The 26,442-nt window shown below is 44.5% G+C and overlaps 3 protein-coding genes across 4 annotated transcripts in view; 1 reads left to right on the forward strand and 2 right to left on the reverse strand.

Annotated features, from left to right (window-relative positions):
* Positions 1-5,205, reverse strand: part of NINL (ninein like) — an 87,376-nt gene extending 82,171 nt beyond the window's left edge. Inside the window, exon 1 of the mRNA XM_075267397.1 lies at positions 5,066-5,205. The gene's annotated coding sequence lies outside the window, so the exon portion shown is untranslated. The remainder of the gene's footprint in view (positions 1-5,065) is intronic.
* A 6,961-nt stretch (positions 5,206-12,166) lies between these two features.
* Positions 12,167-19,037, forward strand: EIF4A3 (eukaryotic translation initiation factor 4A3). The gene is made up of 12 exons (XM_075267429.1): positions 12,167-12,418; positions 13,638-13,710; positions 14,137-14,203; positions 14,922-14,984; positions 15,091-15,223; positions 15,337-15,417; positions 16,049-16,190; positions 16,295-16,433; positions 17,076-17,191; positions 17,571-17,678; positions 17,779-17,906; positions 18,819-19,037. The coding sequence occupies exons 1-12, from the start codon at positions 12,238-12,240 to the stop codon at positions 18,833-18,835; spliced, it is 1,248 nt and encodes a 415-aa protein (XP_075123530.1). The 5' UTR covers positions 12,167-12,237; the 3' UTR covers positions 18,836-19,037.
* A 5,449-nt stretch (positions 19,038-24,486) lies between these two features.
* The window catches only part of ATL2 (atlastin GTPase 2), a 55,539-nt gene continuing 53,583 nt past the window's right edge, over positions 24,487-26,442 (reverse strand). For both annotated transcript variants that reach the window (XM_075267424.1, XM_075267423.1), the window contains exon 13: positions 24,487-25,897. In XM_075267424.1, the coding sequence (XP_075123525.1) occupies positions 25,778-25,897 (120 nt within the window). In that variant the 3' untranslated portion in view covers positions 24,487-25,777. The remainder of the gene's footprint in view (positions 25,898-26,442) is intronic.

Genomic DNA, 26,442 nt, shown 5'->3' on the forward strand with positions numbered 1-26,442 from the left:
CACGCTGCACAGAGAACTAAATGATCCTGAAGTCTTTCTTTTAGTTGCTATGACTCCCAGTATCTTTTCTATCTGCTATTCTGAGCTTGCATGTGTTCTTTCTTGTAATATATTCCTGTATTATCTATGCTGCTATAAGAAACTCAATTTCCCCATGGTGGGACTATTAAAAGATTATCTTATCTTGACATGTAATATAGTCGGTTTCCAAATGGAGAATGGTAAGAATTGAAGGAATTCCAGGGCACCATCCTACTATGCGAACGTTTGTGTGTTTGGAGGTTTGTTCCTCAATCACGCAAAAACGGCTGAATGGATTTCAATGAAATTTGGCACATAGATGGTTTGTAACCTCAATTAACACATAGGCTACTTTTTATCCCGGGAAATGACATGACTTCATGACTGTTATGAATTTATATTCACATACTATATTACACTGCTCTTGCAGCAGCTTATCTCAGGTCCCAGGGCAGTTATCTCTCTGTGTAAACACTCAGCTAACCCTCAGAGGATTCTATACACTCATTTGCATATTATCTGATCAGCTCCAGGCAACATGCTGACACACTGACATGGGAAAACACCTTTAATCAAAATTGACAGTTTGCTACTTTTAAACATACTGAGAAAAAGAAAATCTAATTTGTCACAAAATTCTAAAACAACGACAGCTATGAACGTAGCCATAAGTCACAGAGTTCTCCTCAAGCGGAGCTGACCTGGATCATCGGCGCCAACAACATGCTCATTATATGGTGTCGGAGCTGCTGAGATGCCGGAACAATCACGGGCACAGCGTGAGGAATGAGTTCAGCAGCAGGCCAGCTTGACAGCTGCCAAAACACCGAAGCAGGCGGATCATCAACGCCAACAACACGCCCATTATATGGTGTCCCAGTGAGGTGCTGAGATACCGGAAGAATCACAGGCACGGCGTGAGGAACAAATTCAGCATCATGACAGCTTAAGAGCTGCTGAAACGCCGGAGCAGGCAAACCATTGACGGCAGCAATTTGCTGAGTATAGGCGGATCATCGATGCCAACAGAACGCAGACGAAGTCGTGGGCAGAGACACACACACAAACGACATACAAAATACACGAGTGCAAAACTGGGCAATTCTTGTAAGGCCACTACACAAACAAAAAATGAAATATACCCGTGCGAAGCCGGGTCCTCCTGCTAGTGTTCTATATGCATCGTGAGTGAAATATAAAGTGAATATACAGCTGAGAGGCAGGTGGCAGTCCAGGGATTTACAGACATGGCATTACCACCAACTGTAAACACAGCCCGAGGATTAACACGGCCGTGTGCAGTTTTGGAAGCAATGGGGGCTAATTCTTATTTAATAATGTGGTGGAACATAATTTTTTCTAACAGATATTGTATAAATCTACAATTAAAAAACAAAACAAAACAGTGTGCCTGGATATAAAATGATAGGCATACAGAGGCATGTACTGTATATTATGGCACCACATTAAGGACTTGTGCACAGATCTGTATGATACGTATAGCTGCTTCTACCCTTTAGCTGCTTTCGCAGACCAATTCTGTACATTCGCCCGCCACTATTATGACACATAGTTTGGCTTAGCTGCTTATAGTTTTAATAGGCAGCTGGTGAATGTAATATGGAGTCAGTGCAGGTGACCAGATGGCGATGGATTACAAAGGATATTTAGTCCAGACTGTCTAGTTCCCTAAATCCCCCTTTCCTTTTGGCCAAAACTGCAATGATATGAAGAAATAGACCCTTATTAAATTTATATTGACATTTAATTTTTTTTTTCCACTGAAAACAATATATGTTCATGCAATATACTTCTGCAGCCCCTGCCTTGTGGCTAGGACATCAGTATAAAAAATTCATTTGGGGCCAGCGGACTCCTTTAATGATAAAAGGGTTAATCATTCTATGGAAGCAGAATACCCGGTTATACCAAAAAAAGCCAAATCAGTGTTATTCTGGCCTCTGTTCTCTGCTACACACAGAATGTGCTATTCCATACAGAGGCATCCAGTAACAATGTATACCATGTGATAAACATGGATCCCTATGGATGACGGATTGGCTTCATCCTTTCCATTCTTCTGTACCATCATAGGAATAGAAGAAGGGTGAAAAGTGGATCAGTCTAATAACATACAAATAGAGCCTGACAGATTCCATTGTCTATCATGGGGTCTGTTGAATATCCATCATGGTACCCATTAGCCCATTCAGCTATGAAACTCTGTGTGTTGGCCAGATTTACCGCCTGATACTTATGCCGGTAGAGGGACTCCTAGCTGTATAGCTACCTATTAGGTTTACATCTCCACCGGGCTCTCCGTCATTCACGTATAGACTACAATAGGGTCTGCCGAGTGTCCCCTGTTTTTATACTGAAACCGGCAGAGAGAAAATTCCTCTGTGTAGGACTTTTCTCTTCACCGATTTCCGGTGGTTTCTGCGGTGGAGTCTTCAATGGCCTTACTTTGCCAGATGAAAAATTCCATAATTTTATATCGACAGAATGCTCCGACCAGAACCCCAACGCAAATGTGAACATAGCCTTCTGCTGTACAACACCCATCACATGCATCCACATAGCTTTCCCAGCATGTGGAGCCTAAACATATAGGGACCCACATGGCCATACACACTGTCATATAGACTCCATCAGGCACTGAATTTAGGGAAATATTATTATTATTATTGTTGTTTATATAGCACCATTAATTCCATGGTGCTGTACATTATTATATTAATTCCATGGTGCTTTACATTTGGGGGTTACATACAATACACAGAATATACAGGTAGATATAATACTAACAATGACCGACTGGCACGGTGGGGTAGAGGGCCCTGCCCGCGAGGGCTTACAATTTATGGGGGAAGGGGGTTGAGACAGAAGGAGAAGGGGAGACTGTACAGATGGTGGTGTGGTGATTGCAGGCCTATGTAGGCCTGTGTAGGTTGTAGGTCTTCCTGAATAGGGGAGTCTTCAGGGCCTTCTTGAATCCTGTGATTGTGGGAATCAGTCTTATGTGTCTTGGTAAGGAATTCCAGAGTATGGGGGATGCACGGGGAAAGTCTTGGAGACGGTTGTGTGAGGAGCGGATGAGGGCAAAGCGGAGTAGGAGGTCATTAAAAGCAATAGTGAAACTGTAGCCATTTTGAGATACATTAGCGCCCAACGGTGCAAATAAAGAAATGTAATATACCATGCGAACAAACCCTTACGTCAACATACTTATTACCCCATTCCCTTTTTTGGCAAGGAGTATAAAACCAACACCCAGCTCAAAAACAGAGCAGTGCCAACGCACCCTAAGGCCCAATGAGAGAAGTGATGAACTTGTTAGCTACGGGTAACTGCTCTCAATCACATCTGCACTAGTTTCTATGTCTGTCCTCTACTGCTCTTCTGGGCAGAAGAATGTCAGATACTCTTTATTATCTACCATATATGTACATATTCACACATTAGTATGCCATTCAGGAAGGGTTATTTGCAGATTTATCCTTTCAGCCTGTTTCGCCATCCCATTGTGTGTGGAGAGACATTTGGCACCCATCATGTAACTCATTCACTTCCAAGCCACAATATCCCCTGCCTTGCAGAAAAGAAGGCAGGACTTTTTCTCAGTGGAAACAATGACACATGGCTGAAACGTCTCAAACAGTCTCAAGAACGGGGCTTATGTTTACATATCCAGACGCAGCAAATCTCCAAGTTCCTAGCACCCGCTGGAGGGGCCTGATACCCCGTTTATGTAGATAGTGCCAGGCTGGGAATATATGGACTCAACATTTCTGCTAAATAATATCGGAATAATACCTAAGACGTCACATAAAGAAGGGACAACATAGAGCCTCATACACACTGCTGTATTATACATCCTTGTTTAACCCATAGTCTGCTGTAGTCCATACAGTCTATAGACTCCTTTGGAGTCTCCATTGAAGACACAGCTGAAAATTGGAGGAGATAAAAGTCCCGCGTAAAGAATTTTTCTCTCCGCCATTATAATCAATGGGGTCCACCAGTGTCCAGTGTACCCAGATGGACCGAACAACGGAGAGGCCGGCAAAGATGTGAACCTAGCCTCACATAGCAGTCCACATGACGGGGAATCTGGCACACATATGGCACAATAAAGACGTGCCACATTATCAACCATCTATGCCAGAAAACTAGTGTAGATAGGTTGATGAATTCCCCCATTAAGGAGACCGCCCCCCAGAGGACGACTTGCAATGCAATTTTGGAATGGTGTGACCAGGTTTGGCTGTACAACAGTTATAATATATCTATATAGCGCCAACATATTCCGCAGCACTTTACAAATCATAGGATTCATGTACAGACAAAAATGAGACATTACCGAGTAATTCACACAACAGGAGTGATGGTCTTGATCACAAGAGCTTGCAATCTAAGAGGTAGAAGGGGTGACGCAAGAGGTAGAAGTGCTCATACAGTGTATACAGTGGACCAGCCATGGTTTACTTTTTATCATACAAGTCTGGTATTATTGGTATTGGCACAAGTGTCCGTTTTATTATACACTGAGGGTATATAAGGCTATCACAGGCTGGTCACAAAAATACAGGTCTGAAAAATGTAACATTTTGCCATGTAGCCTGCAGCAGACATCTGAATACAATGGAAGACAACACAACTGTGACAAAGAACGTGTTAGGTTCTGTTAGGGGCTCAAGACCCCCTCACTAACGCATTGGAATCAGCATACAACATCATGTGTGTGAACATGCCTTTACTTTACACACACTGCTAGAAACTTACACCCCTAAAGTAAGTGACATCCCCCCAGCAGATCAATAGTCAATGTACATTGGAGGCAGGTGGCCTCTGCTACACTTCAGATCCGGATGTCTCTCCATCCTGCCACCAAGGCGATGATCCTGCACAGCCTTGTGGAGCAGTGAGTGGAGGAGAAGTAGTGTCTGACTGTAAGGAATGGAAGAAGAGCATCTACAAGTGCAAGAAGCCATCTACAAGTGCAAGAAGCCATCTACAAGTGCAAGAAGCCATCAGGCAGTACCTGGGTCCTTCTCATAGTGCGTGCTGGAGCGCAGGGCTCTGCCAGGAGCAGCTCCTCTTCCCGGGAGACATGGGCGCAGACTTTGCACACAGTTGCTATAGGACTATATGTTAGGACTTGAAAGTCTCTATTGCAGTCTTTGCTCCTCCTCCCAGAGCCAGCAACAGCTCCAGATGATCGCTGGAGAGGAGGGGGAGGCAGGATAGAGGCTGGAGAGTAGGGGGAGGCTGGGGAGGAGGGAGGGGGTATGGAGGCTGAACACTCACCCTCTCCTCCTCCTCCTCCACATCTTCCTCCAGCATCACCATCCCACAGAGGAGACTTGATACCAGGGTTATATGACACCTTCTCCTCCTCTCCCTGCTATACCCTGCTGGACTATACTTAGTTAGGCTGCCCCCTGCTGTTAGTGTATGGGTCACACAGGACTGCCGCGTAACTCCCTGGGCAATCATTTTGTGTATATGGCTATTAGTATGTGAATACAGATCGCGTGTAATGTAATCTTATTACTGGAAGCGATAAGTACATATCAATTTTATTAGATGTTGAAAAGTGCAGACTGACTTACAGTTTCTAGTATCCCCATAGATATACCTACATGGCATTGTGTAGTGATTTATGGCACATGTACACCATATTGGCTCAGTGCACATTGTCACGGGCAGGTATTTATTATTTGTCTAAGAGGGTGTTCACATTACCGCCGCTGTCTGCCCAAGGTTTTGCCCTAAACCCCGGGAAACTGGACAGGACAGCTTGATGGCGGTCAGCTTTAAAACCCATTCATTAAAAGTGACTACCAGTGTCCGTATACAGCCTCTCTGCCTGGAAACCGTTTTTTCTTTTTTGCACGGACACAAAGTCCTGCTGACCCCTGTCCAGTTTCCCCGGGGTTTAGGACGGAAACCCCAGGGCGGACAGCAGCGGTAGTGAGAAACCAGCCTTACTTGTATACATGTGTAGTGCCAATATATCCCACAGCCCTTTAGGGTCCATTCACACGGAGGAAAATGGTGAGGAATTTGGTGTTGAATTTTAGCGCTGAAAAAAAGCTAGCAGAAAAATGAACCCATTGAAGTCAATGGGAGGTTTTTTTTTCAGCACTGAAATTCCACACCAAATTCCTCACCATTTTTCTCCGTGTGAATGGACCCTCACAGTCACTGTCCCATATAGGACCCACTATGTAAATTCCCTATCAGTATGTCTGTGGAGTGTGGTAGGAAACTGAAGTACCCAGAGAAAACCCACGCAAACAGTTGGATTGATACCATATGTGTAACTATCAGGGTAGCAGGCACCGCAGATGGGTTCAGGACATGCGTGTTGATGACATATTCTTAAGTCCAGCACCCTGAACCCCACAGATCAGCTGGTTGACGAGGCTGCAATGTTTGGGGAAGTGGTACGGCCTCTTCAACCATAGATCGTGTAGAAGCTGTGCTTGGTATTGCAGCTCAGACCTGATTCACTTGAACAGGACTAAGGTTTGGTTCACACCCAAAGGGAGCCTTCACACGGAGTAAACGCGTGTGTATTTTTGCAAAATACACGTGTAAAAATACACGTGTAAATATAAGACTCCCATTGACTTCAACGACATTTTACAGGTGTATGTTCACAGGCGCATTTTTACACATAGTAAAAAATATCATCGAAGTCAATGGGAGTCTTATTTTTACACGTGTATTTTGCAAAAGTACACGCCTGTTTAATCTGTGTGAAGGCTGCCAAAGAATGGAAAGCCGAATGCTAGCGTGAACCTAGCGTAAACTGCTGCTGTACCATGTGACCAATGAACGTGATGTCATTGTTTCAGCAAAGAGTCCGTAGTTCTGATGAGCATCGTATCCTCTTCAGACAACTGATCATAAGGTTAGGCCATTAGTCCTGGAACTCCGGGGTCCCATCTTCCCTCATGGGTGTAGGGAATTTAATGCTGCCGTGATCTAAGTTGATCTGTGCTGTGTGACATTATGGCCAGGGCTCCACGTGACATAATCCCATCCACACATTGTGGAAAAATACGCGCAGCAGACACAAGATTTCCAAAACCATTGCAGTTTTATATTTTATATATAACTTCTTTTTTATTATTATTATCGCTTCACTGTGACATGACTGTTTACTATGTCTGTCTATATCACTGAATTGATCATTCCATGTGTGTATGACCCACATTTAAAGGGGTTGTGCCAAGTTACAAGGCTAGGGGATAACGTTATAATCTGCAGGGTCCAAGAAAGGGGCTCTGGTTCTCCCATCTGGAAGGAGGTGCAACTTGAACACGCACCCTGCCGCAGCATTCTTTCTCAATGGGAGTAACGGATATGGTCAAGCATGTACTCAGCTATGTATGGCACGCCCATATAGAATCACTTCATGATCGATGGAAGGTCAACCATGCTCCATTCATTTTCTGTGGGAGTGTAGAGATTACCGAGCATGTACTTGGCTATCTCCAATGCTCCCATATAGAAAAGATGAAACAGCAGGGTGAATGCTCCACCTCAAACCCCACCAAGTGTAAAGTTATCCTTTGAAAGGGATTTGTATTTTGATACTATAATGTATGAGTATAGAATACGTAGCCATTTGATAGGGAATATTTATAACATGACCAAACAGGTATTAAACAGAACAGTCCCACCCAGTGTCACATCATAGTACCGAAAGACAAGAAAAACAGTAATGATCTCATCACCAGAGGTCATGCCAACAACAAAAACCCCCACTGCAATATTAACACAATGTGCAATGTGTTTCAGAGGTTAAGAGGCCAGGACTGGAGATTTCCCTAATCTTGCTTTCCTGCTTTCAATGTAAATGAATGTACAGCTATCAGCCATGATTTACAGGAAGTTAGACAAGTTTTCAATCCTCGCATTGGTGGTCAAACAGTGATTTTTAACATGCTGCAGGTTCAAATCCCGCAGTGAAAGACACTTTGTGATGTGAGTTTTTTTCTGTGGGGTTTGCCTAAATCCCATCTCCTACACTGTTAATGTACATTACATTGTCACCAATGATTCTACAGCAAACTCTCTGCTAACTTGCTTGTTATTGCTCTTATTGCTAGCAAACAAGAGATAAGATAATCCTTTAATAGGATGGGGAAATTCAGTGTGTTACAGCAGCATAGATAATAGAATAATAATACAACATACAAAAAGCTCATATAACAAGATAAAGGAAGATAGTAGGAGGCATATCACAACTTCAGGATCTTTCAGTTCTCTGTATGGAGTGATCTCCACTTGGCTCGATGTTGATTGTACAGTCTAACCGTGGTGGGGAGGAAAGACTTCCGATAGCTCCTTCTCACACTTGGGGTGAAGCAGTCGGTCACTGACAGTGCTGCCCAGTGCTTCATGGTCTCATACATGGGATGGGAGTTGTTCTCCAGCATGGAGCTCACCACGGACAGTATCCTTCTGTCACCCACCACCTGTACTGGGTCCAGGGGGCTCCCCAGGACAGAGCTGGCCCTTCTGATCAGCCTGTCAAGTCTATTTCTGTCCCTGTTGGTATGCTACTCCCTCAGCAGGCCACTCCGAAGAAGATGGCTGACATTACCAAAGAGTTGAAAAAGGCCCTAAAACATGCCCCTTGGACTCCAAAGACCCTCATCCTCCTATAAATAATTCCCTATTTGAAGTATGTCTGACATGATGAGGGACCAGATTTTTTTTATTATCTTTTCGCCATTATCTTAGGTTTGATAAAGTAGGGACTGCAACAGACCATGGCTACAAGGTATTTGAAATTTTGGTTTGACACAGTGTACTTAGGTGGGGGTCTGAGTACAATGGAGATGAAGTGAATGAACCTAGTGATCAGTGGGAGTTGGGGGATGTGTGCAGGGAACAATAGGTAATTAGGAAGCGGGGATGTTTGAGGAGGCAGATAGGACAATGTCAAAAGATGGAGGTGATAAGATGTAAAAGTTGAGGATAATGGTAGGACATAGTACAATTTTGAGTTTCCTCCATCTGAAGATGTTTTTTTCATGGTAGGTATATACTTAGTCATAACAATCTTCTTGTAGTTGATTTTACGTAAGGCAGAATCACAGTGCTTTAACAGCATGGTGGTCGCAGAGAAGACATGTTGGCCCCACAGCAGTGGGTCGATGGTGTTTCCATTATAAGAAAGGGTAGCAGTCCTTGTGCAATGTTAAAGGTGTCACTTGGACATCAATAATGTTAAGTCTGAACACTGTATTTAGTCATCTCTGCTCCCATTTGTTCTGTCCCACAAGCTCATAATTTGTAATAATTACTAGAGTATTGACATAAAAATGTATGAGATTTAAGCCAGTTGCACACGACCGTGAATGAATGGGTGTTACCAGTGTGATGCCTGTGCTTCCGTTGCCCCTTTCATTGAATGAAAAGGAACTGTGGAAGCAGGGCCGTAAAATAGGAAAGAAATAGAACTTGTTCCATATTTTGCGTCCCAGACTGTCGGCCCTCATACATGACCGAATCATTCATGGTCATGTGTACGGGCCCATAGAAATGAATGGGTCAGTATGCTATCCGGAAAAAACCCGGATAACACACTGACCAGACATATGATCGCCTGCAAGGGGGCTAAGGCTGTTTGAGGAATCTCAAATGTGAGACTTTGTACATGTGAGGGCCTTAAGATAAATTCACACTCACGGAGGACTAGAACAACGGACAGGTGGACTCCTACAATAGCAAATACATACAGAGCCTTACAGACCCCATTGACATAATAAGGTCTATCTGGTATCCTTTGTTTTAAACTGAAATCAGCAGATGAAAACTTTGTGTGTGCTGGGTTTTTTCATCTGCCAATTTAAAGTGTAACTAAACTTTTAGACAACTTTGGATATCTGGCAGTATTTGTATCAGTAATAATTTTTGTAATTTAAGTGAATGACAAGTGTCACGGACACAGCTAGTGTCCGCTCCTAATGTCCGTGCGAGATTTTGAACGGACACTAGGAGCGGACACTACCTGTCGGACACAGACAGTAGTGTGAACGCCCCCTAATATACATTATTAACAAATTTTGGATCCTTTCTGTGAAATCCTACATTTTTTCACTATTGCTTTTGTATCTAGAGCTGTTTCTGCCTCGCCACTGTCAGTGGCGTAACTAGGAATGGCGGGGCCCCGTGGCGAACTTTTGACATAGCCCCCCCTCCCCGAAGACCTTGACCGACCCTCTCCTACGCATTCCTGCGCACTCTATTATGCCCCATAGTGGCCCCTGCACACAGTATTATCCTCATAGTGGCCCCTGCACACAGTATTCTGCCCCATAGTGGCCCCTGCACACAGTATTATCCCCCATAGTGACCCCTGCACACAGTATTATGCCCCATAGTGGCCCCTGCACACAGTATTATATCCCATAGTGGCCCCTGCACACACTATTATGTCCCTCAGTGGCCCCTCCGCACAGTATTATCCCCCATAGTGGCTCCTGCACACAGTATTATGTCCCTCAGTGGCCCCTACACACACCATTATGCCCCATAATGAACACCCATAAACAATTATTATACTCTGGGGTCTTTTCAGATCTCAGAGTATAATAATTGGAGACCCAGGGGGAGAAAAACATAAAAAAATCCCTCTGTTACTCACCTATCTCCCGTCTCCTACGCTGTCGGCCTCTGAAGTAGTCGATCTTCAATGACGTCGGACGACTAGGCTGAAGCCTGCACGGATCGTGGAGAGGTAAGTAACAGTGTTTTTTATGTTTCTTACCTCTCCCGGTCCGCCAATCATTATACTCGGGGGTCCGAAAAGACTCCCGAGTATAATGATAGCCGCGGTAGCGGCTGTCACCAGGCCCCTAATGTCCTGGGCCCTGTGGCAGCTGCCTCTGCTGCTATGGCGGTAGTTACGCCACTGGTTACTGTGTATGGAGTACGATGATGGTAGGAGCCCCTGCCTGCAACATACTGTTCCATAGTGATTAAACTACAGGATAGGAGATGAAAGACATGAAATTGTGAAGGACAACTAGAGGAGGACATTATACTGTTGGCACACCAGGAGAAGGACTTTATACTGTGAGAGCAACTGGAGGAAGGACATTATTACAATTTCACAGGGCTCTATAGTTGCAAGATGGACCAAAATATGGCCTGTCTGTTTTGTTTTTTTTCACTCTACAGTCCAGTGGTCTATGGAAAACAGCTGAATAGCTGCATGTTCCTGGTCTGCAAGCAGTCTGTGATTTTCACAGACAGATCATGTTTGAAAAAGCAAGACGTGAATAATGGGTTTGAATTTATCTGCTTTTTTTAAATTTATTATTATTATTTTTTTAAATAAGTGGTTGCCCAGTTACAACAAGTGAAACCCTATCCATAGGGTTTGACGTGTAGATCCCCCACTAATAACAAGAACTGAGGTGTTTTGTTCGCCAATTTCAATGGACAGTGGTTAGAAACACACGCTGCTGCTCCACTTATTGCGGTTAGACATTTGTGCCTGATCAGAATACGGCGACTAAAATAATTTTTTGTGTTTTTCAAATTTTTGGATTTTTATAAAGCTGTTAATACATAGCAAAAAATATATAAATGTGGTATCGCTGGGGTCGTCTGACCCAAAAATTTAAGGAATATGCCACAGTGAACACTATAAAAATAAAATCCATAGGAAAATGGCGCACATGTGCGATTCTGAATTTGTTTTCCATCTTCCTTTGTATGGGATATTAAAAATAGCCATTACAAAATACATTTTGTCCTACAAAAATAAGCCCTCATGGCAAAAGTGGTGAAAAAATCGGATACGGAGTGAAGGGGTTAGGCTCTGATAAGAAAATCCTTTGGTTTCCTTTTCTGGTCTTTCTTCCATGGCCGCAGTTCATAGTAATCTGATACTTTGCTTCCAGTCACTGCTCCACGTATTGTCTTCACAGACAGGAACTTTGGCTTCGACAAAATGGCAGCGCGCTCACTGAACATACATCAGCGTTCTAAATACAAGCTTTCCTCTAGCGCTTTTACACAACTATCGCGAGATGACTACATTTCTTGTACGGACGTAATTACGTTACGTGCTCTGCGTCATGACGTACACTGTAACCGCCTACACGTGCGCGGTGGATTGTGGGAGGCACTGCTGGCGGCCTGTGTAGTGTGGTTCGGCGCGTTATCCAGTCTGTCGGGGCAATGGCGAGCGCAGCAGCCGCGGTAGCTGGCGGGGTGACCAGCGGGTCGAGCCGTAAGCGGCTCCTGAGGGAAGAAGACATGACGAAAGTGGAGTTTGAGACGAGCGAGGAGGTGGACGTGACTCCCACCTTCGACACGATGGGACTGCGGGAAGATTTGCTCCGAGGCATCTATGCGTATGGTGAGTACATGCGGGCGGTGACGTTCACGAGCTCGGTCTCGACTTGCTGCGACTTGTGGTTCTCCCACAGCTGAGTTGCCGGCTGTAGTTTGGGTGAGAGTGAGGCCGTGCGGTGTTTGGAGGCTGAACGTGTCATCAGTACTGGGAGTAACTACTGCTACACATGTAAAGCAGAGCCGGGGAACCGTCCAGCCAATCAGAGTACAGCTTTCATTTCTTATACCTCACTTTAAAAATGCAAGCTATGATCTGATTGGCTCCAGTGGAAAAGTCTACTATTCTTGTGTTAGCTTTTAGCAGTGCTTGTCCTACATATTTGGGGTTTGTGCTTGATCACTGCCGCTGTGTTGTGTGTATTGTAGTGTGTTACTGTGCTTGTCAGTATCAGATAAACCCATCCCAGTAAGATATATGTGTGGGAATGTTATTAGGTTATCAATATCACATTGACTGTCCAAAACCCAGCACCCTTCCTGACCAGCTGTTTGACTAGACTTATTCAGATACTTCATTACTTAGCAAGCACAGCACTGTACATTGTACTTGGTACTGCTGCTAAGGCCCATTTTCTTGAATGGGACCCAGCTGCAAACAGGCCGTGTGAAGAGTGTACATGAAGTCACTGGCTTGTGTGGTAGAAGTTGTGCTCACCAGAGCGACTTTATCAGCTGATCTGTGGCAGCCTTGGATATTAATCCACCATCAATCTAATACTTTCATAGACCTTAAAGGGGTTGTTCAGCCCTGGAAAGACAGGATAGGTCATCAGTATATGAGGCATAAGTTAATACTGCAGGGAGCCTGGTACAAAAGATGCAAATACGGCATGGCACAAAACACTCTATGGGGGAGGCAAGATAGGGCGACACCTGGTTATTCGGCGTGGCAGAGGGATGCTTGTATCATACCTGGTCATTGATAGCGGTGGAGGGATGCCTGGATGATTCTGTCCATGGTGTGTACATTGGGGGGAGGTGTCCGGATGGTCAGTAGTGCTGCTGTAAGGTCTAGGGATGTGTACACAAGCGTAGGCCTCTCCAGTCGCCACTTTTAGAGGACATTTCTGAAAGTGACAAGTTACTGAAGCCACATATAATAATTGAGTGGTCTAGTCCTGCACGATCTTAGCAGTATTTGTCATGCTGTCACTTGTATATTGAGGTCTGTATTTCTGGTGCTTTTTTCCCCTAAATTAAATGATATATGTATTTGTCTTTAGGGTTTGAGAAGCCGTCAGCTATCCAACAGAGGGCCATTAAACAGATCATTAAAGGAAGAGATGTAATTGCACAGTAAGTAATGATATGACGGCACAGAATTGGTCACATTTGTTTTGTCACGTTCTAGACCCTTAAGCCAGCCATAGGGATCGAGTGGTGTAAAATAACATTACTGATCCATGAAATCACCTTCAGGTCTGCAGATCTACTGCTCTCTATCAGTGTGTGTAGAGTTGGCTTCTCAACATCATCCATGACTGGAACCACTGGAGAAGTCCTGGGTGATCTAATAGTTGACATAGTTTTTTGTTTTATACCATTCCACCCCTGTATCTTTTTAGGCAATCGTCAGCTTTTTCGTGGCACTTTTTGCTGCATTTTTGCGCCAGAATCCAGAAATAATAGGAAATGGAAATGTTTTGTAAATGTTGTATTGCCTTGTATGTAATTCCTTGCTTTTGCTGGTTGTGACTCGATGTCCTTGCTTTTGTCTTGCAGGTCACAGTCTGGTACAGGCAAAACGGCTACATTTTGTGTGTCTGTCCTCCAGTGCTTAGATATTCAGGTAATTTGTTACCTTCTAGTCGTAAAACATCCCGTCATCTTTCATTTATAACTAGATCCAAGTTCTCACTGGGGAAAAATCATAATTTTTTATTTTTTTAAAAATGTAGATTGTGGGCCCTATATAAGGCTCACAATGTACATTTTTCCCTATCAGTATGTCTTTGGAGTATGGGAGGAAATTCATGCAAACATTGTGAGAACATACAAACTACTTAGATGTTGTTCCTGGCAGGATTTGAACCCAGGACTCCAGTGCTGCAAGGTTGCAGTGCTAACCACTGAGCCACCGTATTGCCCCAGGAAAAAAAAAAATCATAATTTAAGACATTTTCTTGGGGGGAAAAAACATTGCGAATACAAGTATAACGCTTCTTTTCTTTTCCGTCCCTCCTCTCCCTGGGCTTTGGTCCTTTGTCTGGGTCTAGCTGTGACATCAGAGATGGAGAAAACTAGGGCCCTGATCGGGGGATGGGGGGTGTTGCTGGGTGGAAGATAGGTTACACTTTAATTTTCACCCAGAAAACCCCCTAGTACTTTAGGTCACTAAGTGCTGGAAATTGTTGATGTTCTTAGTAGGGCCCCCTCACCCAATATGAAGGGTCTGCATCCTACTAATATCTTTATATAGCTATGGCTGGGTCCTTCCATTGCTGAACAGATCTACTAATACAGAACTGACTTGACAACGCATCATATCTGTTTCTATTTTTTTGCAGGTTCGGGAAACACAGGCGTTGATTTTAGCGCCCACCAGGGAATTGGCTGGACAGATTCAGAAGGTAAATCTACAGTATTTTCAACTCTTCTTTTCCTCCTCACCAGTTTTGGTATATCCCCCATACTGTGATCTGTTATTAATCTTATTACATATGGCTGCTTTTGTAGGTTCTTCTTGCCTTGGGTGACTACATGAATGTGCAGTGTCATGCATGCATCGGAGGAACCAATGTAGGAGAAGATATCAGAAAACTGGATTATGGGCAGCACGTGGTCGCAGGCACACCAGGCCGTGTCTTTGGTAAGCTTGTTGTTTTACCCTACTATATCTCTAATGAATCTTCAGATGTTCTCACAGTTTAAGGGTTTTCATGAATGTATTTAGCAATGTCCCCTCCATTGTCTCGCACACAGATATGATTCGTCGCAGAAGCTTAAGAACGCGAGCCATTAAAATGCTTGTACTGGACGAAGCTGATGAGATGCTTAACAAAGGTTTGTTTTCTCTTTTAACACTTCGATTTTGTAACCTAAAACCTGATCTCCGTTACGTTTTATTTTTCAACGACAACTTTTTTTTTTTTTAATTCAGCGCACTGTCGGCTTACCCGATCTGTGCCTGGGGTAAAGAGCTATCGGTCCCGGTACCGTAACTCTTTTCAGTCAGAAGGGCGTTCCTGACAGTCTGTCAGGAACGTCCTTCTGCACAGCAGTGCCTATCGCGCTGTAGAGTGTGAGCGGGCGTATTTTTGCACGTGTAAAAAAAATATCATTGAAGTCACATGGGAGTCTTATTTTTACACGTGTATTTTGCAAAAATACACACGCGTTTACTCCGTGTGAAGGCTCCCTTAGTCTGCGTAATAGCATTATGTAATGCATGGATGTAAAATATACACTTATTTGACGACATCTGCCTGATATGACATAAGACGGAGAGAGATCGACCTGCATAATATTTGCGGTATGACATGTAGCTGCTGAGGCAGCTGTAGCGCTCAGAGTACCATTGCGACCCCCACAACTAAAGTCAGATTGGGCTGGAGACCTCCATTTTCTATGTACATTTGAAGATCGGCATTCTCAATTCCATTAATACTTATTTATCTGTATAACTTTATTTTAGGTTTCAAAGAACAGATCTATGATGTCTATAGGTATCTGCCACCCGCCACACAGGTCTGCCTGATCAGTGCCACACTTCCACATGAAATCCTGGAAATGACCAATAAGTTCATGACCGATCCCATCCGTATCCTGGTGAAACGGTAATATTTTAGGCACAATCTTTCTTCTCATTGGTTTTGATTCATGAACCGCCACCATTGCTAATGTGTAAGCTCCAATTTCATTGTGTTATCTCTTCTTACAGTGATGAGTTGACACTGGAAGGCATCAAACAGTTCTTTGTGGCAGTGGAGCGGGAAGAATGGAAGTTTGACACGTTATGTGACTTGTACGACACACTCACCATTACCCAGGCTGTGATCTTCTGTAACACCAAAAGAAAGGTACGCTATTAATGAAAGGTCATAGTATCCTGTGTGTCATCTTCTACTAAAACTGATGATCTTCAGGTTAGTTCACACGGAATCCGCCTCAAAATCCTCCTCCAAAAAACGCCTATGTAATCCACTTGTAATTTTTTTTCCGCTAGCGGAAAAAAAAAAGCGACATGTCCATTCTTCAGGTGGATTCCGCCTGAAAAAAATCAATGAGAGGCGGCAAATCTGCCTCACGTTTTTTGACGCAGAATTGACAAAAATCGTCTCAATAACCGCGAGGTGTTTTTTTAAAAGATAGTTCATGACTACGTTCCAAAAAAACGCCTCAAAATACATCTTATAAACGTGTCAAACAACACAAATTTTACTAAGCAGATTTTTCCGGACCAAAAAACTCCATGTGAACTTAGTCTGCTAGCTTAATGCAATTTTATTGTAATGTATTCTTGGCGTCTTTGGTTAGGGAGACTTCTCCCATTTTCTTACCCCTTCTGATGCATTCCTTTTTATGAGAAAATATGTCTAAATTGTAATTTGATATTCTGGAGGAAGGGAGGGGGTGGGAGTCTCCGGATAACCATCACCTCCGCTGTGTTTCTCTCCGCCAGCGTTTTCCTCATACACACACATTGTATTTGCTTTATTTAGGTGGATTGGTTGACAGAGAAAATGAGGGAGGCCAACTTCACAGTGTCTTCGATGCATGGTGACATGCCGCAGAAAGAGCGAGAGTCCATCATGAAGGAGTTCAGATCTGGAGCCAGGTATGTATACTGGGATTGTGCAGAACATGCTTTATTCTTTGGCCAGCTGCCTAGATGTATCCTCTTGACAAACCTCAACTTCCCCGACCTTCAGGACATCATTGAATCCTACAAAATGGCACTTCTGTGATACTCCAGAGGAAACTTAGTGTGACATTGAAGAAGTCAATATTCTGTTGGGCTTTTAAAGCAAGAATACTGTGATACTCCTATACCATAACCACATTGCCCTCAGAGGGGGGTGGATGCCTCGCTCAGGTCGCCTTTCTCAGTTAGGGAAAGAGGAGATCTGGCGAAAAGATGGCAACATATTTGTACCTGAGCAGAGTACTGTCATGGCTGTTACACATGGTATAAACCGTTGTATTTCTCTTTCCAGCCGAGTACTGATTTCCACCGATGTCTGGGCTAGAGGTTTGGATGTTCCACAGGTCTCCCTTATCATTAACTACGACCTCCCCAACAACAGAGAATTGTATATCCACAGGTATGTAATGTGACATGTCATTACTACATTGCTGTGCTGTTGTGGCTTTGTCCTATTTATGTAATTAATTTATTTTTCATTTTATTTTTTTTTTATACAGAATTGGTCGTTCAGGACGTTATGGAAGGAAGGGTGTCGCAATTAATTTTGTAAAGAATGATGATATCCGTATCCTCCGAGACATTGAGCAGTACTATTCTACTCAGATTGATGAAATGCCCATGAATGGTATGTATCACCCTAGTCATAGTCTAGAAGTCACATTCCATGCAGCCTGTGCTGTGAATTACCTGCGGCCTACCTGCTTTTGTTAGGGCTCGTTCACATCTGCGCCCGGGACTCCGTTCTGCAGGTTTCCATTTCCTGCACAAAACAGAGGCAGGAGACAGAAACCTGCCGGCTTGTTTCAATCCCATTCATTTGAATGGGCTTGAAAAGTCTCCGGCCGTGAGCGCCGGTGAGTGTTTTATGTGCTCCGCGGCGAAACCGTTTTTTTTTTTTTTTTTTTTTTAAACCGGACACAGAGTCGGACATGCAGTACTCTGTGTCCAGTTTAAAAAACAAAAAACTGTTTCGCCGCGGAGCGCATAAAACGCTCACGACCGGACTTGGCATGGCAGGTTTCCGTCTTCTGCATGCAGAAGACGGAAACCTGAAAACGGAGTTCAGGCGCTGGTGTGAACCTAGCGTTACTAGTACGCCCAATTTGTAAGAGTGGTGACCTGGTATACCTATATCTGGAAATTGTAAAATGTCTAGGTCTACCTACTGCAGAGACTGGTCTGTGTAAAGGAGTAAAGTGATAGATGTCTTACCACTGGGGGTCCCACTTCTTGTCCCCGTACCAAACTTGTCAATAAGGAACCAGTGTCTCCCATTTAAATGCAGAGGCAGTCTCATGTGCATTGCCACATCATTCTAAATTTATGGATAATCAAGGGTTACACTTTGCTATTTTAGCCAGTAAGATTTTGGCACAACCCCTTTTAACCAGTAGTAATTTGTGTCTGATATATGGAATGAATGAGCATTTGACACTTGCCCCACCTCTGGGACCCCATACCTGTTTGGAGCAGGAGTCCTAAGGGAACATCCATTTTTCTTTCTAATAATGCTGTTTTATTTTCTTGTCTTCCACAGTTGCTGATCTGATCTGAAGAGTCGAATTTCTTTATAGAGGGATTATATGGAAGGATTGACCAACATGCTTTATTTTTGGCCAGATTTCATTTGTAGAGCAGATTTTACCGTTGTGATCTTTTTACCTTTTTATTTAACGCTTCAGTACAATGAGCCAAGCTTCCCATTGTAAACCACTGTAAATACATTTGGTGAATTTTCAATAAAAATACAAACCCCTTTCATGGTGTGATTTTTGACTGCATTCTCTTTCAGTACTGAGTGGTAAAAGCACCACCCATCCCAAATTCTGTGCTAAGGATTAACACGTGGGGTAATTTTGAGAAGTTGCTGTAAAGTATGAGTAGGTTGATGTTCTATAACTATATAGAGCAGAATGCCTTCACTTTATTCTTATGTAGATCAGATGAAAAGGAATTGAGGAGTTTTTTCTCCTGTCTGGGTTTTACGCTCCACTCTATATAACACCTAGATACCACCCAGCTCTGTCCCTTATAGCTTGAGTGACCTCTACCACAATGGTCATCATCTGGATTGGCCGTAACAAGCGCCGTACTGACTGTACTGTACATGCCTGAAGTCAGGCGCCACCTAGAGGCAGCTCCAGGCATTGTGATGAGGTGGGAAACGTCACTGAAGCAATGGGGGACAGAGCAGAGATACTGTCATCTAGAATGGAGAGCAAAGTACTTTTCATCCCATATGAATAAATGTCATTTTTCATGAAAATTGAGCTGCAGATTAAGAAACGCGTCTTTGGAATGTGAAGAAACCTCCCAATAAAGTACTCTGTTTTATACTAATTTCTCACTTATTTCACTGGGGGACACAGCACCATGGGTATAGACTCGGCCACTAGGAGACAGAAACTATACCCAGCCACAACACTGGAGGCGGACACGACCTGACTCGGGTCTCTCTGTTTTGCAGGGTTTTTTTTTCTTCTTTTCTTTCAGGTGCAGGAGAGTCTTCAGCGTGTACGCCACACTAGTACTCCCCTGCAGGTGCAACACTCTTCTTGAGCGCCTTGTCGGTCGCCTGGTCCTCATCCTCTGCTTGCTGCATCAGCGGCCAGAAATTCCGGTGGCCCTTCTCCTTGAGCTTCTTGGCCCCTCATAGCCCTCCCATTGGCTCTGGGGCTGTCCTGGGTTGTCCCCTGTAGACTCACTGTGCAGGAAATCCAGTCGGAGGGCTACTTTTTCACCGGGGGCTGCCGCAGCCCCAGCCTGCCAGTGTCCAGAGATAACTCTCAGCCTGCGCTTTGAAAAAGCAGACACCAGGGATCCCTGGGCGGCGACAGAAAGCCGCTGTCTCCTGCTCTCACGCTCTGCGCCGACCCCGCCCACAAGTCCGGCCCTGCCCACAAGAAGTGGGTAGTAGATCTTTTGCCTTGGTCAGTTTAGGAAGTAGCTCACATGCTGAAAAAGTGTGAGCACCCCTGGTCTACATCATCACGCTGTGCTGTCAGTGTTGTCTGTGTTTTGCGGTGGACCCGCGACCTTTCCAGTTGTTGCTCTCCCCTTCGGGCTAGCTTCTGCCCTCTAAGTGTTTATCTAGTTAATGGCATTTGTCATGGCCATCCTCCAGAGGAGTTCCCGTGTTCTTTACTTGGATGACCTCCTGTTGAAGTCGCTCCAGGTCAGACACTCTGACTAGATTGTGGATCACCAATCCCACTCTTGTTTTTCACTGTTTTTTTAAAAGCCCGAGTTGTGTTGGTTCCTGTTTGGGTTCAGGACATGTTGGTGGTTGTTGGTTCCATATTCTTTTGTGTCTCTCTCTTACTGCTACAGTACAAACTGAATTCATGCACAGTGCTGTGGCAGGGCATAGCCTGGAGGTGGAGCCAAAAGCTTTTCTTTTCCCTAGTGTCTGTCTACTATTGGCCAGGTCTATACCCATGGTGCTGTGTCCCTCAGTGAATACAGCGAGAAAAGGATTTTATGGGAGTACAAAAATCCCATTTTTCTTACTTAAGGCTAAGGCCCTACATTCAGAAACACAGTGTTTCTTTGAGCTAAAGCTAAGAATGGCTACAAAAGTAATGAGAAATATATCTATGAAGCTCTAATACTTGCTCAATCCACTCCTGGCTTTGGCTCAAAATCTGCGACAAAAAAAAGAATCGCCATGGGTAGAGACCTGGTCACTAGGAGGCTGACACCAGGAGAATCAAAAGCTGTCAGCTCCACCTCTGGGCTATACCCTTCTCATAGACACAGTGTGTAGTCAGTTTAAACCTAGTGTCCATAGGAGGCAAACACAACCTGACTCAGTTCTTTATGTCTTGTTTTTAGGCCTTGGCTGAGCCTTCTGGAGTCTTCCGCCCCAGAAGACATCTCCTTCCACCACGGTCGCCCACTATCCTCTGGCTTCCCCCAATCTTGGGGCGTGGACCATATCTTGATTGAATAATGGCTTCACTCGAACCATCTAAAACATGTCTTGTGGTCGGTGGACCCTGCGATAGTTCAGCCTTCCTAGGCTACTATCCTGCCTTTGGTAGAGAACTCCACCTCTGTCTGTAATTCTCTGAGGGTGCCCAATGAGAGGCACAACATACTACCACTTGTGATGCGCTGATGAGGTCAGTTCGCCGAGTGCACTTATTTTTCTGAGGGTGATCTCTTCTTCCGCTGCAGCGGCTAAGACGGCCTTCGTAGCAGCTGGCTCCTCTATGCAGCATTCATTTGTGCATTCTGGCATCAAGACCTGCTTTTCCTGGGCTAAATATCTCCATTGGGGTCTCTCCTGTGTGGCCTTCCTCCATGGTAGAGGAGGATTTTTGACTATATACCTGGATGTTCTCTGGGTTCAAGCCTCCTCCAGGATGTACATTATGACCAGCTTGCGGATCACCTTGGGCCCCTCTGCTGATTTTGCTGGCTCATCAGCAGGTAAAGGTTCTGCCTTGTGCCTTCTCAGAGCCTGGAATTTCGGGGAATGATGCTCGATACATTCCTGGTTAAGTTTTTTCCACCCAGAGTTTGAGATTCTGGCCCCCCATTCTGGTGTTTCCTGCCTTCGGAGGTTCCCTTTGTGCTCTCTTCACTTATGTTTGCGAGTCCTGAGCACAATTCTTTTGTCCTTCGAGGCTCTCACTTTGGCTCAGTTCCTCCCAAGCCCTTGCAATGGTGTTTCTGGGCTGCTGGGACTAGCCTGTTGCCAGCTCATCTGCCTTTTTCTCCTGTCTCCCCAGGTTCACCTGGAACTTCTTGGCTCGCCTCTCCGGGACACTCAGGAGAATTTCTCTCTTTCCTCCTTTCGTAGGTTGTCCCCCTGACGCCCATCTTCTGGCTGGGGAACAGTCTTAGATGCCTTGACTGTTCAGGGTCTGTGGTCCGAAGTGGAGTCCTCCTCCAGATCTACCTCTGGACCTGGGGGCCATCATCCTAACCCTGTCCCATTGGATCTCTGTCCTTTTAGGGCGTCCAGTCAGAGTCGAGACTGGCAACTCCACCGCAGTCGCTTATTTGAACCTTCCGGGGTGTCCCTGGTGCCATGCAGCATTTCTCCCACTCTTCAGTGGGCAGTGCCTTTCACGACCTAGTCGAGGAAAACTTCCCGGATGAGTGGTCGCTTCATCAGTAGGTCATCCTCCAGCTGTGCTCCCAATGGGGAATTTCGACCTCTTTGTCTCCCTCCTGAGTCTCAGGCTTCCCTGCCTTGTGACTTGGTCCCCGGACCCATCGCTTCCGCTCTTGTGTTTCCTTGGTCCTTCCTTCCTTCTGTACCTTTTCCCTCCTCTTCTTCTTCGGAATTCAAGTCCAAGGAGGTTTCAGCCATCCTGGTGCCTCCAGCTTGGCCCTGGTACGCAGATTTTATGTTCCTGCTGGCTGGTGCTCCTTGGCCTCTTCCACTGCAGGTTGACCTTCTGTCTCAACGATCACTTTTCCACTCTTCCTTGCCTCAACGGTGTGGCTCTTGAAGTCGAGGTTGTGAAATGCCACAGGTTTTCGGAACCTGTTGTTCAGACCATGCATTAGGCCTGTAAACCACAGCCAGCCAGGTTCTATCTTTGCTTGTGGAATTCTTAGGCCCGCTGCTATGAGAGTACTGTTTGTCATTCGCTCTCCTTTTCTTTTCCCAGGTTCCTGTTTTTGTTTTGTTTTTCTCCAGTCTGGCCTAGATCATGGTCTTGGTCATTCTTCTCTTGAACTACAAGTCTCTGCCCACTTAGTTCCTCTTCTGAAGACCCTGGTTTTCCAGCCTCAGGTGAAAACTGTCCTATGGGGAGTTGCGAACTACCCCTTCCTTTCTCCCCTCACTTGTAGAACAGTGGAATCTTCTCTCTCCTCGAGGTACGTGGGGGGCCCCCCACCTTCCAGCATTTGCAGGATTCCCCCCTTTGCCTTCTGTCCTGGATGGTCACTTTCCTGGTGGCCATTACCTCCATCTGCAGGATCTCCATGCTGGCTATCTTGCCAGCAGCCTCCCTTTCTGGTTCTCCACAGGGACAACGTTATCCTTCGTCCATCTCCATCCTTTTGCTTAAGGTGGTTTCCTCCTTTGTCATCTTCAGGGCATAGCTTACCATTTTTTTTGCCCGGATCTCGAGCATCCATGTTAGTGGTCTCTTCCCTGCCTAGATGTTGTCTCTGAGGGCCCTCGCTAGGATCTGCTTCCTAGCTTTCCTTCTACCTATGGCTCTGGTCTGCGACCTAGGAAAGCTATTGCCTTAAGGGTTGGGCTCTGCCCTTCTATGTGTCGGCTCTCTCTGAGAACTGTTGGTGTCTCCTGGGATGTTCTGCATAAGTTTTCTGCAGTCCAAGTCTGCAGGCTGCTGTCTGGGCTTCATTTATACTTTCTCTAAGTCTTCCCAGGTCTGTTCAGTGAACTCTGCTGACGCAGGTTGGGCCGTGAGGTTCTGCAGGTGGCTGTACGCTGGGTTGTTCGCATGGACGTGTAATTCCTACTCTTTGGGACAGCTTTAGGACATCCCATGGTACTGTGTCCCCCAGTGAAATAAGCAAGAAAACAGGATTTTTTTTTGTACTCGGCGTAAAATCCTTTACCCCCAAGTGAATACTACGAGAAAAGGATTTTTAGGTTAAGTACAAAAAAAAAAAATTCAGTTTTTCCACCACAAGGGACCTGAGGCATAATGTGGCTACCTCAGTGCTGTACACAAGTTTCTAGGCTGGTTCCAACTCATGTGAGTAGAGCTAGAATACCCATGCTAGTGGGGCTGGCTTTACTATTACAATTATCTATTCTGTGCCCACCTATAGTACAGGTAATACTAGTGAACATGGCCAACCATGACAAATTGTGGGGAAGCTAGGGCAGTGGAGGAACTTTGTTTTTTTTTACTAACTGGCTATCAAGAGATTTATGAAGGAGTCAAGAGTTGGGCTGTGGAGAAATAGAGGAGGCAGAGTTTGTGGTTTGGCCTAGCAACTCCACAGCCCTGGGGGGAATCTTGATGTGGTTCTTAGTGGAGCTGCCACTGTTATGTTTGGAGTCCTCACTTAGGCTACAGTCACACTACTGTTGTGCGACCATTTGGGGATTCCATCCCCCATTCCTGTTGAGTCTATACAGTCCATGGGTTTCCGTTTTCGGGTCCTGAAGCGGACCCGAAGAATAGAAATCCCAACGTTAGTGTGAACCTAGCATTGGTAAGTAGGAGAAAATTCCGCCATATAAAGAAAAGGCCGGACGCAGCTTTATGTGCCATATATACAACAGATTTAATTATACTGAAAATAAATTACAGGAAACAGCTTTCAATTTTAAACAGGACAAAGATTCACAACAAAATGCTCGATTTTCTTCTCGCCCCATTGGTTGGAGACAGCAGTGTTCAAGGCAGGTATTTATCACAAATATATCAAAACTTCAGATTGGTTGATGCATTCACACACTTACAAGAGCCACAAATGGTCCCTGTGCAGGGACTCCACTTAGCCTACCACAGAACCAGGATTTGGCATGGACTACAAAAAACTTGATACAAAATTGGTATTTATATTATTTATATATCATATACATGCCCTATCTGATCTTGTATAGAAAATAACTAATGCTGTACAGATGATCTCAACTTTCTAAAGCTGTAGCCTATGCTAATGGATGGACTGGTGCCCTCCCGCCCTGTGACCCCCAAAATGAACAGCAGACAGTATTTACATGAAGGCCAAAAAGGAAAAAAAAAAAAGTAAATCCACTGCGCCCCTCCTCCCTTGCCTGATATGAGACTATGGTATGGCAGATTTGTGGATTTAACCAAAAAAAAAAAAAAGGCATATTTGACATCACTTAAAAAAAATCCTTTCATACAACAAGCCATTTCTATGGACACATAGAACTAAAGGGAACATGTACAAGTAAAAGGCAGTGAATCAACCAATAGATTACTTAAGTTATTTGTCTATCATAGATGACATTCTTAATAGAACGGAATATAAATATTAAAATTGGAAATGAACACTACATTCATTATCTTAAAATAGAATTTCACTCTACGAACCATGTAATTTCCAAGTGGCACAAGAATTGAAAGTGGTATTACGGTAATATGTAGGGGTCTGACCAATGGGAACCCAACAGGGGTCCCAAGTCTCTTTCAATAGAGTGGCAGTCTTGGGATAGCTTGTCATTACCGGAATATCTCTTTAATCTTGTTACTACATTGGCGGTGCCCAACCATGCAAGTAGTGGCCCATTGTCCCAGAACCAAGACCCCTTAAAACCGGTAACGGAATCGCCACTTGAAATCAAGATGCGGAAGTTGCGCCCCTCCATGCTAGTAGGCCGTCATTTCACACCCACAAGACCGTGTTTAGGTTAGCTTATCCACTTAGGAAACAGATTGACAGGTGTAATATGACGTGCCGGGTTCTACTACACCTTCAGTGGTAATTGTAAACTTTGGTTTATTTTATATTCATTTTACACAGTTCTCATTGTACAAAACAAGCATAGGTTAGGGGAAGATGCCGTCAAGAGATGAACTGTCAGTCTGTCTTTAGCCGGGAAGCTTGAGCCACTTGCTCGGTAAGACCTGCCTTGATTGAGTTTGTCACAGTCTGTCTTATATTATCCTCCATGAAGGTATCACTCATTGGCTTCAACACCTGGCGTGTGGAAAAAAAAAAAGCAAAATAAAAGAAAATTGTAAGATAATGGTAAAAAAATAATGATCTAAAGTAAATACAAATAAGAAAACTGCAACTAAAAAGGAGAAAAACAAAGGCGTGAAAAGAATTGTGCTCCTACAACGTGACACTGATGGGAGTTTAGTAGCTTGAAATGAATTAAAATGACTCAAGCGCTTCTATATACACATGTATGTATGTACGTGAAGATTCCCATATGGTACAGGTAGGCCGCCCGTGGCTCTCCAGCTGGTGGTGCATGCTGGGAGTTTATGTACTTCAGTAACTGGAGGACCATTGGTTTTCTAAACCTGCCATGTAGAAACCAGACAATGGTATCACAAGCCCAGAATATCGCTTCTGCTAACTGCGCCCCTGATCGAAACCAAATACTTGAGAAAAGCAAAAGAGAGAGTACACTTTAGTTTTTCTTCTTGTTATTGTTCGATGATCTTCTGTGCCTTTGTGAAGACGGTAAAGCCCGGCGGGGCAGCCGACGTTTACACACTTCATAGAGTTTGGAA

The sequence above is a fragment of the Leptodactylus fuscus genome, chromosome 3 (genome assembly GCF_031893055.1).
Source record: "Leptodactylus fuscus isolate aLepFus1 chromosome 3, aLepFus1.hap2, whole genome shotgun sequence".
Lineage (NCBI taxonomy): Eukaryota > Metazoa > Chordata > Amphibia > Anura > Leptodactylidae > Leptodactylus > Leptodactylus fuscus.

Bases quoted from the DNA above. Each gene is read 5' to 3' on its own strand.
- EIF4A3 (XM_075267429.1), top strand. From the start codon at position 12,238: ATGGCGAGCGCAGCAGCCGCGGTAGCTGGCGGGGTGACCAGCGGGTCG. The intron at 12,419-13,637 runs GTGAGTACATGC...ATTTGTCTTTAG, and splicing joins CCGAGGCATCTATGCGTATG to GGTTTGAGAAGCCGTCAGCT. The intron at 17,679-17,778 runs GTATGTAATGTG...TTTTTTATACAG, and splicing joins AGAGAATTGTATATCCACAG to AATTGGTCGTTCAGGACGTT.